The sequence below is a fragment of the Lissotriton vulgaris genome, chromosome 11 (genome assembly GCF_964263255.1).
Source record: "Lissotriton vulgaris chromosome 11, aLisVul1.2, whole genome shotgun sequence".
In the NCBI taxonomy this organism is placed as follows: Eukaryota; Metazoa; Chordata; class Amphibia; order Caudata; family Salamandridae; genus Lissotriton; species Lissotriton vulgaris.
Window position 1 is genome coordinate 728,888,376 of NC_141699.1, and position 13,125 is coordinate 728,901,500.

Here is a 13,125-nt window from a genome sequence, read left to right on the forward strand (position 1 = left end):
CGTAGGGGGATGGCTTCCGGGTATCGAGTGGCATGGTCTACTAGGACGAGGATGAAGCGGTGACCTTGAGATGTCTTGGGGTCCAGTGGCCCCACAATGTCAATTCCGACCCGTTCAAAGGGGGTACTGACGACGGGGAATGGTTGGAGGGGAGCCTTGCGCTTCCCTCCGCTTTTTCCACTAGCCTGGCACGTGGGTCAGGACTTGCAGTGGGCCTCTACGTCTGTTTTCATCTTGGGCCAATAGAAGTGCGTAACCAGGGGACTATACGTTTTGTCTTGGCCCAAGTGGCCCTCCAGGGGTACATCGTGGGCCAAACCCAGGAGGAAGTTGCGGAAGCGTAGGGGTACCACCAGCACCCGGGCTGACCCTGAGATGTCTTGGGGTCCAGTGGCCCCACAATGTCAATTCCGACCCGTTCAAAGGGGGTACTGACGACGGGGAATGGTTGGAGGGGAGCCTTGCGCTTCCCTCCGCTTTTTCCACTAGCCTGGCACGTGGGTCAGGACTTGCAGTGGGCCTCTACGTCTGTTTTCATCTTGGGCCAATAGAAGTGCGTAACCAGGGGACTATACGTTTTGTCTTGGCCCAAGTGGCCCTCCAGGGGTACATCATGGGCCAAACCCAGGAGGAAGTTGCGGAAGCGTAGGGGTACCACCAGCACCCGGGCTGACCCTAGCTCCGCTGACTTCTGCTCGCTGTAAAGGAGGTCATTCTCCCAGTACAGCCAGTGGGTTCCAGATTGGTCGCCCGCCGCCTGGGCTGCGGCCTGTTGCCGGGGTCCGACCAGGGAAGGACAGGTAGCTTGTTCCCGGCAGAACTCCTCTCGGGAGGGGCCCCCCTCGTGGCGCCACTGCGCCAATTCGGGCAGATCACCCAGCTCGGTGATCTCTGCGGGGTCTGGGTGTATGGCTTCGTCGTTGGTGACCTCCTCTCCTTGTGGGGAGAGGTCGTAGGTCTCGGCTGGATCGGTCGGTCGCCATCCACAAGGGGAAGGCTGGCTGGGTCGTCCTCGATTTCTCTGTCGGGGGGCAGTCTGGCTGCCATAGATCGGGTGGTGGCGCACACCCACTCGGGAAGACCCATCATCCCGAGGTGGGTGCGGCGCTCGACCTGCTTCCATGGAGAACTTTCCAGGTCGTTCCCCAGGAGGCAGTCATCCGGTTGGGAGGTCCGGACTGCTACTTTTAATTTACCTGCTACTCCTTTCCATTCAAATGGTATCAGGGCTACCACAAGCTCTCCGTATTATCTGCTGAAATTACAGGGCACAGGACATTGGGGAGGATCTGGTCTTCTTGCACTAAATGGCTAAGGACACCTGTGATGCTGGCTTCGGTGTCACGGAGGGCCTCCACTCGGTGGCCATTCACGATGACGGACTGGCGGTACTTCTCAGTGTTGGGGGGCAGGGGGTTCCTGGGGACCATCTCACTATCTCCCAGGGATACTAAGGCCATGGCAGTAGGTTCCCATTCCTCGGTGTCCTCAAACTCTTCCCCTAGGGCTACATTCGCTATCTGCCTAGCCGGGGGAGTGGTGGTAGGTATACGTGGGGCCATGGGGCACAGGGGATCACTGGCGTAGTGACCGGGCTTCTGACATCTAAAACATGTGATGGTTACCTTGTGGGGCCTACCTGGGGGACCGGTAGTGGCGGGTGGAGGTGCGGGGAAATTAGGTGGTGAGTTTCTCGGGGGGCTATGCTGGGGACCAGACTGGGCGTCCCTGGGTCCTCCTTGGTTTCCCCCTCCCCTCTGGCGGGGTGGTCCTTGATTGGTGCGGGGAGAATCCTCTATTGGGCCCCTGGAGACCCGGGTGTTCACCCAGCGATCCGCCTCGACAGCCAGCTTCCTCGGATCTGCGAGCTTGCTGTCGAGCAGATGCTGGCGGAGTTCCACAAAACAATTCATGGACAAATGTTTCCATAGCATGAGGTCAGTTAGTTCTTCCATGGTGGTCACTTTGCTGCCCTTGACCCACCCGTCGAAGGCTCTGCTAAAAAAGTTCACGTACTCGACCCAGGTGGTGCCAGGAATCTTCTTGCAGTCCCGGAACCGCTGGCGGTACATTTCTGGGGTGAGGCCGTACCTCGTCAGGAGGGCCTCCTTCATGTGGCTGTAGGAAGTCTGCTCGGATGACGGGAGATCGAGCAGGGTGTCTCTCCCCTCGCTCAGGAATCGACCCCACAATCCGGCCCCCCAATCCTTCTGTGGGACCCGGTGGGAGGTCATGGCAACTTCATAGGCCTTGAACCATTGATGGATGTCGTCATTTTTGTGATACTCTTTGACCACATCTTTGGGTATGTGGACCTTCGGCTCGGCCGGGGGGACGGTCTCTCGGTTCCCCAGGGGCCGGTTTTCTTCGGTCCTCGCCTTGAGTTCGAGCTCCTTCAAGCTTCGCTCGTGTTCCAGCTGAAGTTTCCTCCCTTCATGTTCCCGCTGGAGTTTCTTCTCTTCTAGTTCTCCTTGCACCTTCATTTGCTCGAACGCAAGTTTCTTTTCTGCTAATTTTAGTTTGCCTTCGATTTTTAGTTTTGCCAGCTCGAGCTCATGGTGGCGACTTCTTTCTCGATCTGCGAGCGCTTCCGGGGATAGGCCCCCGTCTGGTACAGTGCTTCATACCGGGCTGCTGCCGTTTTTTGTCTGGGGGAGTCCCGGTCTGTCGGGCTGCGCCGCTGCTCCTTCTGTGCGGGGGGCTCCGGACTCCACCCAAGCTTTTAATGCTTTCTGCATGTCTTCTTTTGTGTTGAGGCCTGTGGTAGCGATTCCTAGTTCTTTGCAGAATTATTTTAGTTCTTTGTGTGTGTAGTCCTCTAGTTGTTCTACCCGAAATGCCGTACTTGCGTCAGCTTCAATGATGCTCATGGTGGTTTCTTCTGTTGTCTTTGCTTGGTAGTGCGTTGGTCGTGTACTGTACGATCTCTAGACTGCGGCTCGTATCCCGTCGCTTGCCACCAATGTTAGAAGTCAGCCTCAGGGGAGGGCAGGAAGTGTACCTGACCACCCTAGGACCCACCTTCCTAGGTACGAAGACGAGCACTGGAGGGAGACTCCTAAGGGGGAGAGTCTTGAATCTAGGATCGTACACACTACACAAGCACCACACGACACAGAGACACCACACCGTAGCTTCTTAAGAAAGTTTCTTTATCTTGTGATTCAAGGGATCTTTATGATCAGAGGAAGCTGGTAGTTACAAGTGGAGCAAGAGCTCAAAGAGTCTCGGTCAGGGTAGGGGTAGCGGGACAGTCGTATAGGATCAGTGTCAATGTCGTTGCGTATCCGGCTCACAGCTCTCAATCCTCGAGCCGGGGGATACGGGGCGATCTTTCAGGGTCCAGCCGGACCAGAAGAGTCAGGGAGCCGCGAGTCACTCGGCAAGGCTCCAGCAAGATGTCGGAGGTCTTACGAACTTCAGGGGAGCCGCGAGTCACTCAGCAGGGCTCAGATGTTCCAAGGTTGCAGGGGAGCCGCGAGTCACTCAGCAGGGCTCAGCACGATGTCGGAGGTCTTACGATCTTCAGGGGAGCCGCGAGTCACTCAGTAGGGCTCAGATGTTCCAAGGTTGCAGGGGAGCCGCGAGTCACTCAGCAGGGCTCAGGTGGTTCCAGCAGAAGTCCTTCTCTGCCAATCGAGCCGCGACCACGTCAGCAGGGCTCTCGTTGTTACAGAATCGAATCTGCCGATAGTCCCCGGAGCAACCCCAGTTATAGGACTGCTCCTCTTTGATCTCCGGAGTTCTGGTCTGCAGGGGACTTGGCACCTGGGGGCCGCTTGTTGGGGTTTCCTGCCACGCGCCCCTTTGATCCATTCAGCTTGGTTTCGGGAGGAGCCCCAGACACACAGCAGGCGTGGTGCCAGCCCTCCGGGGGCCGGAGGGCTTTCGAAACCCACTTCTCGAAGAGATGTCGGAGGTGTGAAGGATACTGCTCCTCCCTCTCTCACTCGTGGGGAGCGCTCTGTCCTCCCGCCAGGGTGGCGCCTCTCGTCCTACGCCGCACTGGCTCGGGCGGCCATCTTAGGTGCCGGAAAGTGGGCACCTAGGGCCTACGGGCCGGGAAGATGGAGGCACGGGCTGGGAAGTCCGGGAATGGTCCGGCCTAACATTGAGGGAAGGGTTAGCTGGGTCGGAGGACTCAGGGGTCTGTCGGGGTGTAAGCAGGGAAGGGGGTTGCTACGGGTCAGGGAGGACCACGCCACGAGGCCGGGTCTAACACATCACATAGACATTAACATGTACACATGCAAATGCTATTAACTGTGCTTTACTAATGATGTTATATTGACCACAGTTGATGTAGGCCTGCATTTTAAAATGACTAACGTTGGTTGCCATCTTGCTTCATGACACATGATATTATATTATTAGGCAAGCTCAGTTTCAAAGTTATTGAACACGGTGTTCTGTTTCTTACTTTCTCATGAGAAGAAATGTTTTCTTTTAGTTATAATCATTGTGGAATGTGATGATTGCTATATAATCCACGAGTTCACCTGAAAAGTACAGGCTGGTCCAACATATCTTGTTTATTGCAGATAAATGTAAGTTTGAAGGATGCTGAGAGGAGCTGTATTGTGAAGGACCCTATGAAACCAATGAGCTCAAAGCTGTATCCGAATTGCATGATTTAAGGTAGTGCAGAGTAATGTACAGCTCAGAACGCTTACAGGATGCTTAATGAACACATTAGGCAGATTTACGGGTTCTGGCGCATCTCTGCAAATCAGAAGGGATGCAGCAATATTGTAGATTTCACTGCGTCACTTTTACGAGGCGTTCCTGCACTGGAACGCCCACCCTGCGCCGGAACGCCCACATGAAACCTAACACAGGTTTCATGTGTCTCAGGGCCTTACAACGTGAGGCATCTGTCTAGATGCTTCACATTGTAAATAAGGCTCAACAAGGCGCATGGTTTACGCCACCACTGCGTCACAGAAATGACGCAACAGCTGCGTAAATGTGGCGCATGGGGCTTGTAAATCTGCCCCATCATTTCCAGACTTTGAATAGAGCAAAGCAACGAAGACATATAGGGTACTCTCTTTATATAAGACTTGACGTAGCTGGATTTATGATATTTTGTCCTTTTAGTCGTATGACTTTGATTGATTTGAATTTCACATTAACTAGTGCGTATTTATTGATTGACACCAAATTGAAGATTTTTACTTCGGTAAACTTTTAACCTTTAATAATCTTTTATGGTTTGAAAACTTAACCAATCTCTGTCTTCCTTTTGGAGCTTAATGTTCTTCATGTTATATAAATGGAATGATTTGTTGATGATCATCCATTGCGAACTTCGATTCGTTGGATCACGCTTTATGGGCCCAATATTTACACAAAGAAAAGTGCTAACATGTGGACCATGCTCCATAAAGGAATGTAGTGAGTCAGTCTCTCTAGGAGGGTTGGTCGATGAGGAGCACTGAAGACTCAATGACTGCGTTGCTTGATGATCTCAGTCTCACTACTAACGCAACGTTGTTAATGGCCTGATTCTTTAGATCTCTCAGTGTGGTTTGACTCTGTTGATCATAAGTTGGTGTTTCTTGGGCTCAAGAAAGCTGATGTTAATTCTACTGTGCTCTGTTGGTTCTGATCTTTTCTATCCAAGTGTTCCCAAACTGTTCCCCAGGGCTTCACTCTATCACCTTACCTTTTTAATGTGAGTGTTCGACTTCTGACCTTCCTAATCTATATCACCCTCCAATTTTATTCATATGCTGAGACCACACATCTGCTTTTTGGATTGTCTGGCTACCGCACTGATGACTTAACCCAATATTGCCTGTCAGACATTAGAGAATGGTTGAGGCAACATTGGTTGAAACCAAATACGAGTGGTGTGGAGTGGTGTGGCTCACTGGTTAGAGGCGGCAGACCCAGAAGCAGAGGACAGCCCGGGACCAGGGTTCAATTCCCGACGCGGCAGGGTCGTGGACCAGGGTCAGCGGACTCGATAATTCTCGCCTCTGTGCCTACTCTAACCAGCGATCACACTCGGCAACTCTGGGCATTAGCTTGCCTCATCTCCACAACCGCCCGCCACATACGCCGGGTATGCCTGGTTTCACCTTGGAGATACCCAGTAGGGATGATCTCACAGGGAAAGCCAGGACGGGTTCCCCAGCGGTCTACAGCGCGGAGATACCCCATGTGGGGTGATTCAGGCGCTTTACAAGACATCATTACATTACATATGGATACACCGAGATCCTTATCACTCTGCCCTCTGTCTACAGTCAAATGTCTTGGAATAAACTTAATTTCACTCTTCACCTTGATTCTCAAGTCCCCACAGTCATCTCCTACTGTGCTTACCATCTCCACCACCTCAGGTACATCAAGAATGTTCTCTCTTTTGACTATCACTCAACTGTTGTTCTCATTGACTCTTACCTTTATTATTGCACCAGTGTGCAAGGGGTATTAAGTCATCACTCCTTTCTGTTTTCAATTAGTCCGATTAGCCGAAAAGAAGGCATCTTACCTTGTTCTTGAATGCACTTGGTGTGCTTCTACCTCCCCCCTCCTTCACAGTCTATACTGGGTATCTATCAAAACTAGTATTTTTCTTAAAGTTCTTTGTGCACTATGCATTTACTTGTTATGGTCCACTCTTGATCTCTGAAGTCTTACTTTAAACTACCCAATCTTCAAGGTTATTTATTAAAGATTGGGTGGACCCCTCCATGGTGCTGCACAGTTTGGCTTCGCTTACTCATCTTTTAGAATAGTCAGTAAATCGGTGCAATGCTTTGCCTGCGCAAAATCGTAGTAAATAACCTCTTTGTTTCTCCAGCTGAACTCCTCGATGTCTAGCCAAACCTGGAAACCTTTAGCTGACAGCAGCTCCTTTTGGAACACATTCCTTAATGTCAAATGCTCAACGCGGTTCGGCTCCATCAGATTGCAGCCCATCTCACCTTCAGGGAAAAGCTCAAACTCTCCTCTTTCCAGAAACAATTTAAATCTTCCCCTCTTGTTCTTGCCCTGATTCTTAGTGCCATGATAGTATGTTAAGGTGTAAGAGCACTCCAAAAAACTGTCCTGACATAGCATGAAATAATATAACCCAATATAGAATAAATCCCAGGCAGGGAGTTTGTTCTTGAGGTAACCAATATCACATGCAGGGATTGCTGTGTTCCTGGTTTGCACCCGATGTGGGACAGGGTATCTTGGAGTGTTTGCTTTGCTGCCACCTTTGTACCCAAAGAGGCTTTGAAATGTGATTGGAAGGTTTGAAATGTGACTTCATCCACTGTAGGATATCACTTAGATCTTGAAGTACCAGGGTGTGTATCAGTGCAGAACAGACCTTGGGTCGGACTAAGTCCTACACCATCCAAAAGTATAACCTTCAAAAGAAACCCCTTCTTTGTTTTAAAAACGGTCTTCAGCCCCCCATCGAAATATTGCTGGAATAATCTATATTTTAGAGGGGAGACCCAAGCATATACACAAAAATTGACAATTTGCTGTTGAGACCATCAGTAAAAAGAGAAAGTTAGCAATTATGGAAATATGTTTAGATGTACAAGGCACTGTACATGTAACATGCAGTGGCTAGAGCATGTAGGTCCATACCTGTTGGAGAGCAGGTCTTGTCATTCCCCTCTAGCATGTAGCCCTCAGCGCATGAGCAGGTCACATCTTGGGACACATCATCATCTTGACAGTATTGCCAACATCCTCCATTCTTATACCAGCATTCAAACTTCTCTGTAGTGAAAAAACATAAAGTAAGCATTACGCTGAGGCAAGAGAAATGGGCTGCTTTCCCTGAACTTATAAATGTGGACACTTATAGAGATGGAGGATTCTAGGAATAAGGTTGCATGCATTCCTTTAGTTAGCATTATTGCCTTGTTTCTTTGGTCAATTTACATTAGTTTTGTGTGCTTTTGTATCTTGCTGTTTTTGGGATCAAGGGTGTACAGTTTCTTATTAGGCCATTTCCTACACAAGTTGTTTTACACTGGCATATACAGTTGATTAACTCTTTGTAGGGTGATCTGTAAATTATTTTATTTATGTGGTTATTTTTTGTGAAGTAATGTTTTCTTATGGTTGGGCATCTGAGGAAAGTTGGCTTTTTTGTGTGGAATTGTACTTGTGTAAATATGTGGAGAGGTATGGAGAAATTAATATACTGCATTGTATGTTTTGTGCAGACCACGCCTTCTGGCATATTCTTGGCCTTATCGTGAACTGTGTGCGACACAGTCTGGACGTGACCTAGGGCTAAGTAAGTCTAGACATAAACAATTGAGCATTTCTGGGCTTTACTAAGTGGCACAACCGTCTATTGTGTTTTTTCAAGAGCTTAGTGAGTCGCTGTGGATTTACAGAGACCTGAATGAATCTTGTCCTTATCAAAAACTGAGAGAGTCTGAATTCTAGCGCGATCTTACGGTGTCTAGGGTTGGCCAAGACTCGAGTGAGTCCTGCTTTACTTAGTGAACCTCTATCAAACATTTTATTTTATCAGAAGTGCAGCTTGGCTGGATTTCCTTAGACATATGTACATTAATCTGGGTTTTCTTACGAGGCAACTGTGTCTTTTAACTGTTACAAAGAGATGAGTGAGTATGTGTTTTACCAACAACAGCTTGAGCCTCAGCTATGTCATAGTGCGCTCACTCATGCAATGGAGATTGGGTCAACCATCCTTACGGACTGCGTTGTCCACTCTGTAGGAGAGTAGGGTCTGCAATCCTATGATCACCCAGATTTTTTGCTTTTGTTTCACTGGTTTACGACTTTCTCTGGCTGTGGGCCTGCCAATCAGACCCACAGCCTGGCTGTTCTCTTTCTAAATTACAACATGTACCCTAGGTGCATTTACCAATCGGTACTGGGCCACCTTATCAGACCCTGTAACTCAGGGCATAGGTGTACCCAGGGCCGCCAGGGGCTGCAGCATGTATTATGCCACCCCTGGCTGGCCTCCTAAATTTGGCACAACTGGCTGCATGACAGCTGGGGCAAAGTCGTGTAATCACCCTTTGCTTTAGGTATAGTAGCTCTATATCTAACCATCCAATGGACACCCGAGTTCCTATCAGTCACTCCTATGGCAGGCCTTGACAATCCTGAAGGCAGAGTGCATGGGCTCGTGTGAACTGTGTTCTGGCCCGAGCCGAGCCGGTTGCAGCTTGCGGAGAAAAGACCCAATGGCTGTTCCATGATAACGCGTGCCACATCGGTAACTTCGGTGTCGCGTTATCAAGACATGTCGAGTAAGGTGTCATACGAATCGGGATGCTGCCCTCTCACCAACTCTGGCGACGAGGTTAGCATTCCGCCCTTCTAGAGGGACACGACATGTACGTAACTGTGAACCCCGGTTAAAGTTAACGAAAGCCCCAGCTCCACAAAATGGATGCTGCCACCACAGACACGAGTCTGACCTCCTGCTGCTGGGAGTCCTTCCAGCGAGGAGCACTTGGACAAAGGGTTTCCTGTCGAGGGCGGTGTTCGCACCGTCCCAGACAGGGTTTGTGTATTCTGGGTAGGTAGGGCTTTTGCGAGAAGGTGACTGCGGAGTGGCACCCCGGTGCTCACTACGCATCTGCCGGTTAGAACCAGTTCCAGGGGCGACAGCCCTGGCCTGGGGAAAGTCCGGCAGGGGAGAGGGGTGTAACTACCCCCCTTCCTGGTCCCACCCTTAGGGCAGGACCTAGTCATGTAACCGCCCCTTTCTTTAGGATAAAGGCCGGAGCGGGGACCCTTCCAAATTAGATCATCTTTGAATCAAGAATACTTTCTACGAAAGGACTTCAAGACTCTTCTCAAGATTTCTCCCTTGTGGCTAAGGAGTAGTCACCCTGCATCAGCGGGCACCATCTAAGAACTCTGCGGTTTGCTGTAAGTCCTTCCTCAAGGAATCCGACGGCCCAGCTCGACGAGAACCGGCTTCCCTGGCACCTCTGACCTCTACCCACGTCATCAGCTCAGCTGTGATCTGTGGGTGCGACGAGACCTCGAGGGACCGGCCATCATCAGAACCTGCACGCTCTTAAAAACCAGCGCGACCATCGAGGTAACTCTCTGGTGAGTGCTCTGGGGTCCGAGAAGCCCCGACCCTGAGCCGCTCCAGCACCGAAGTGCAGTCTCCCAGCATCTCCACGATCTGCGTGGGGCCCTTCTGCTCGCTGCTCAGCACGTTGTCTGGTCACTAGCCGCTGGCTTGTGTCCTTCTGTGACGACATCCGAGAATCATCACTGCCGGTCTGGTTGCTCCAGACTGGCCCTTGCTTCCATCTTTTCGAGAAGCACCCCGGACCCTCCTGGTCCACTCAAGACGCCGACAGCGACATCCGTCGTGGGACAGCTCGCACCTCCACCGTGGTCGCCGACAACGCCTCCTGGTCCGTGAGACTGCAGAGCCTAGCGTCGCCCACTCACCTGGTCGAGGTGACGGCCAACCGGTGCCTTCCTGGTACCCTCTGACTACTGGCTAGTAGTACGAACTTGGTCCCCTCTGCTTTCAGGTTTTATCAATCTCCGATCCAGGCTTGGATCTCTACGAACTATTCAGCACTGGTCGCCGGCCAGCAACTCCTTTTCTTCCGGCTCCTGGCTCGTCAGCGAAGACCCCGACGCCTGTAAGACTTGTGCAGCCGCAGCCCTCGTGGCTAGGTAACTTGGCATTTCAGTGCCTGCATAGCCCCCTTACTCTAGGGTCCCGAGTCCCTCGCTTCCGACTTGCCTTAACCTTTCCGTGTCCTCGGACACTTGTTTTAACTGTGCACTTAAAGTATTTGCTAAAGAGATTTGGTTTGTGCTAAGTACCCTGTCCTCATAAAGAGTACAGGGCTGTTGTGATTCTTAATAAATATACTGTTTATTTTCATAACACTTGTGTGGTGTCCTTTCACTGGGTGTTCAAGGGGTACCTGTGTGGTAAACAGCTGGCTTAACACGCCCTCTCGAGTCTTTAGCCTTAGACTGCTCGTATCCACGCTACTAGGATAGCTGGTCTATAGGTTGACTTACAACCAAACACCATAAGGGTCGTTGGAACGATACATAGCGGTCGCTAGAATAGCGAACGTTGCATATCGGGCCAACTTCTCACATTGGTGAGCAGCGGTTGGGATTTGAGCTTGCTGTTGTTTTACCACACGTATCCTAAGAATATCTTGTTGAAAGATCGCGCAAGTACTGTTAGTACATATAACTAAAGCTTAGAATACTCTGAGTTCTACTGAACCAGCTGTTGTAGCTCCTCAAGGCTTAGCACACCTTGGCTACAACTCTTAGCAAGGGATCAGTAGGAAAACACATAGTGTAGGTAGGTGCATCACTTACACCACACTAGAAACAGTATGTCGGGCCAAGGAGGAAACTCTGAGTCTCCCCTTGTGTCAGTTGACCCTCCACAGGTCATCCCTTCAGGATATACTGTGCTGAGCTTCAAGGAGTTAAGACGATTGTGTCACTCCCGGAAGATTCAGCAGGGGTCTAACCCCACAACGTCCTTTCTGATTGGTCTCTTGGAGACTTATGATGCCAGGAGAGCTGAGAAACTTCGTAGCTCTTCTAATCCAGAAGGAGACATGCCTCCCCTCGAGGGAACCCGGGACGATCCTGACCTCATTCACCTCGCAACCGAGAACGAGGATGTGGAGGAGGATGAGGATGAGGATCTCTCTGGGGACGAGGCAGATAAGGGACAGGTAGAAGTCGTCAGACTAACACGGTCCAACTTAAGCAGACACGATAGTGGTACTGGGGGAACCCCGGCGCTGCTGTCGGTTCCGCTTAACCTGGGGAATGGACGAGCCCGATCTCTGTCAAGAGACTCTGGCAGATCCCTTCATACCAACGGCTCTCACAACTCTTCTCAAAGAGGGATGACGTCCCCTCAGAGGAGAGTGTACGAAGCGAAAGAAAGGGCAGCTAATCTAAGGATCGAAAGGGAAGAACTTGCCCTGGCCAAGGAAAAGCTTGCTTTCGCTAGAGAGCAACAGTTAAGTGGGGCAATCCCCACTGGTGGCAGCAATGTACCTAGTAATAGGGAAAAGAGTTTCGATACGAAACACCTTGGGAAGATAGTGCCCCCCTTTAAGCAAGGGGACGACATCCACAAATGGATTACTGCTTTGGAGAGGGCCTGCACTGTGCAAGGCGTTCCCCAGAGTCAGTGGGCAGCTATCTTGTGGCTCTCCTTTGAAGGAAAAGGAAGAGACAAGCTCCTCACCACAAGGGTAGAGGACGCTAATAATTACCAAGTCTTGAAGAATACACTCGTTGAAGGGTTCGGCCTAACCACTGAGCAGTACAGGGTGCTGTTCAGGGATACCCAGAAAACGCAGGCTCAAGACTGGTCTGATTTTGTCGATTGTGCCACTAAGGCTTTTGAGGGCTGGTTGCTGGGCAGTAAGGTTACTGATTACAAAGGATTGTATAATTTGATGATGAGAGAACAAATTTTAAACAATTGTCAGAACCAGTTGTTGCATCAGCATCTTGTCGACTCGGATCTGACCTCTCCCCAAGAATTGGGACAGAAGGCAGACAAATGGGTTCGTACGAGAGTTAAACAGAACCAGGGCCAGAATCAAGGTGGTCAGAAGAAAGCAGACCAGAAGGGTAAAGATTCTAAGGGGGAACAAAATGACCAGAAGTCTTCGACAGGTCCCCAACAACCCAAAGAGGGTGGGGGTCAGGCTCCCCAAAAGAAGAAAGAAGGCCAATCCAAAAGATGGTGCCAGTACTGTAAAAGTAAATCTCACTGGTTTAGTGAGTGCACCAAGAAAGGAGGAGGGCAGACTCCTGCCACTGCAGCCCCTAAGGCACCTGTGCCCCCTAGTACAGTCAGCAGTGGTAGTGCGCCTCCCAAGGGTTTAGTAGGGTTAACCCTGGGTTCTGAGGGGCGTGACAACTTAGTTGGCACACTCACTCAGGCTGTCCTTGTCAGTACAGGGGACGCAGACGTGTCCCCTGACATAAGTCCCAATACGCTGGGCAAATACCGACAGACGCCTTTCATAAATGGAAAGATGGCTCAGGCCTATAGGGACACTTGTGCCAGCGTCACCATGGTGACGCCTAACTTTGTGGACCCTGGACAGATCATGCCAGGTACAGAATTCCTGGTGA

The 13,125-nt window shown here is 50.7% G+C and overlaps 1 protein-coding gene across 1 annotated transcript in view; it reads right to left on the reverse strand.

Annotated features, from left to right (window-relative positions):
* LOC147683399 (coagulation factor X-like) overlaps positions 1 to 13,125 on the reverse strand; it is a 214,253-nt gene that overhangs the window by 77,984 nt on the left and 123,144 nt on the right. The window contains exon 6 of the mRNA XM_086943818.1: positions 7,603 to 7,737. Within this exon, the coding sequence (XP_086799944.1) occupies positions 7,603 to 7,737 (135 nt within the window). The remainder of the gene's footprint in view (positions 1 to 7,602; positions 7,738 to 13,125) is intronic.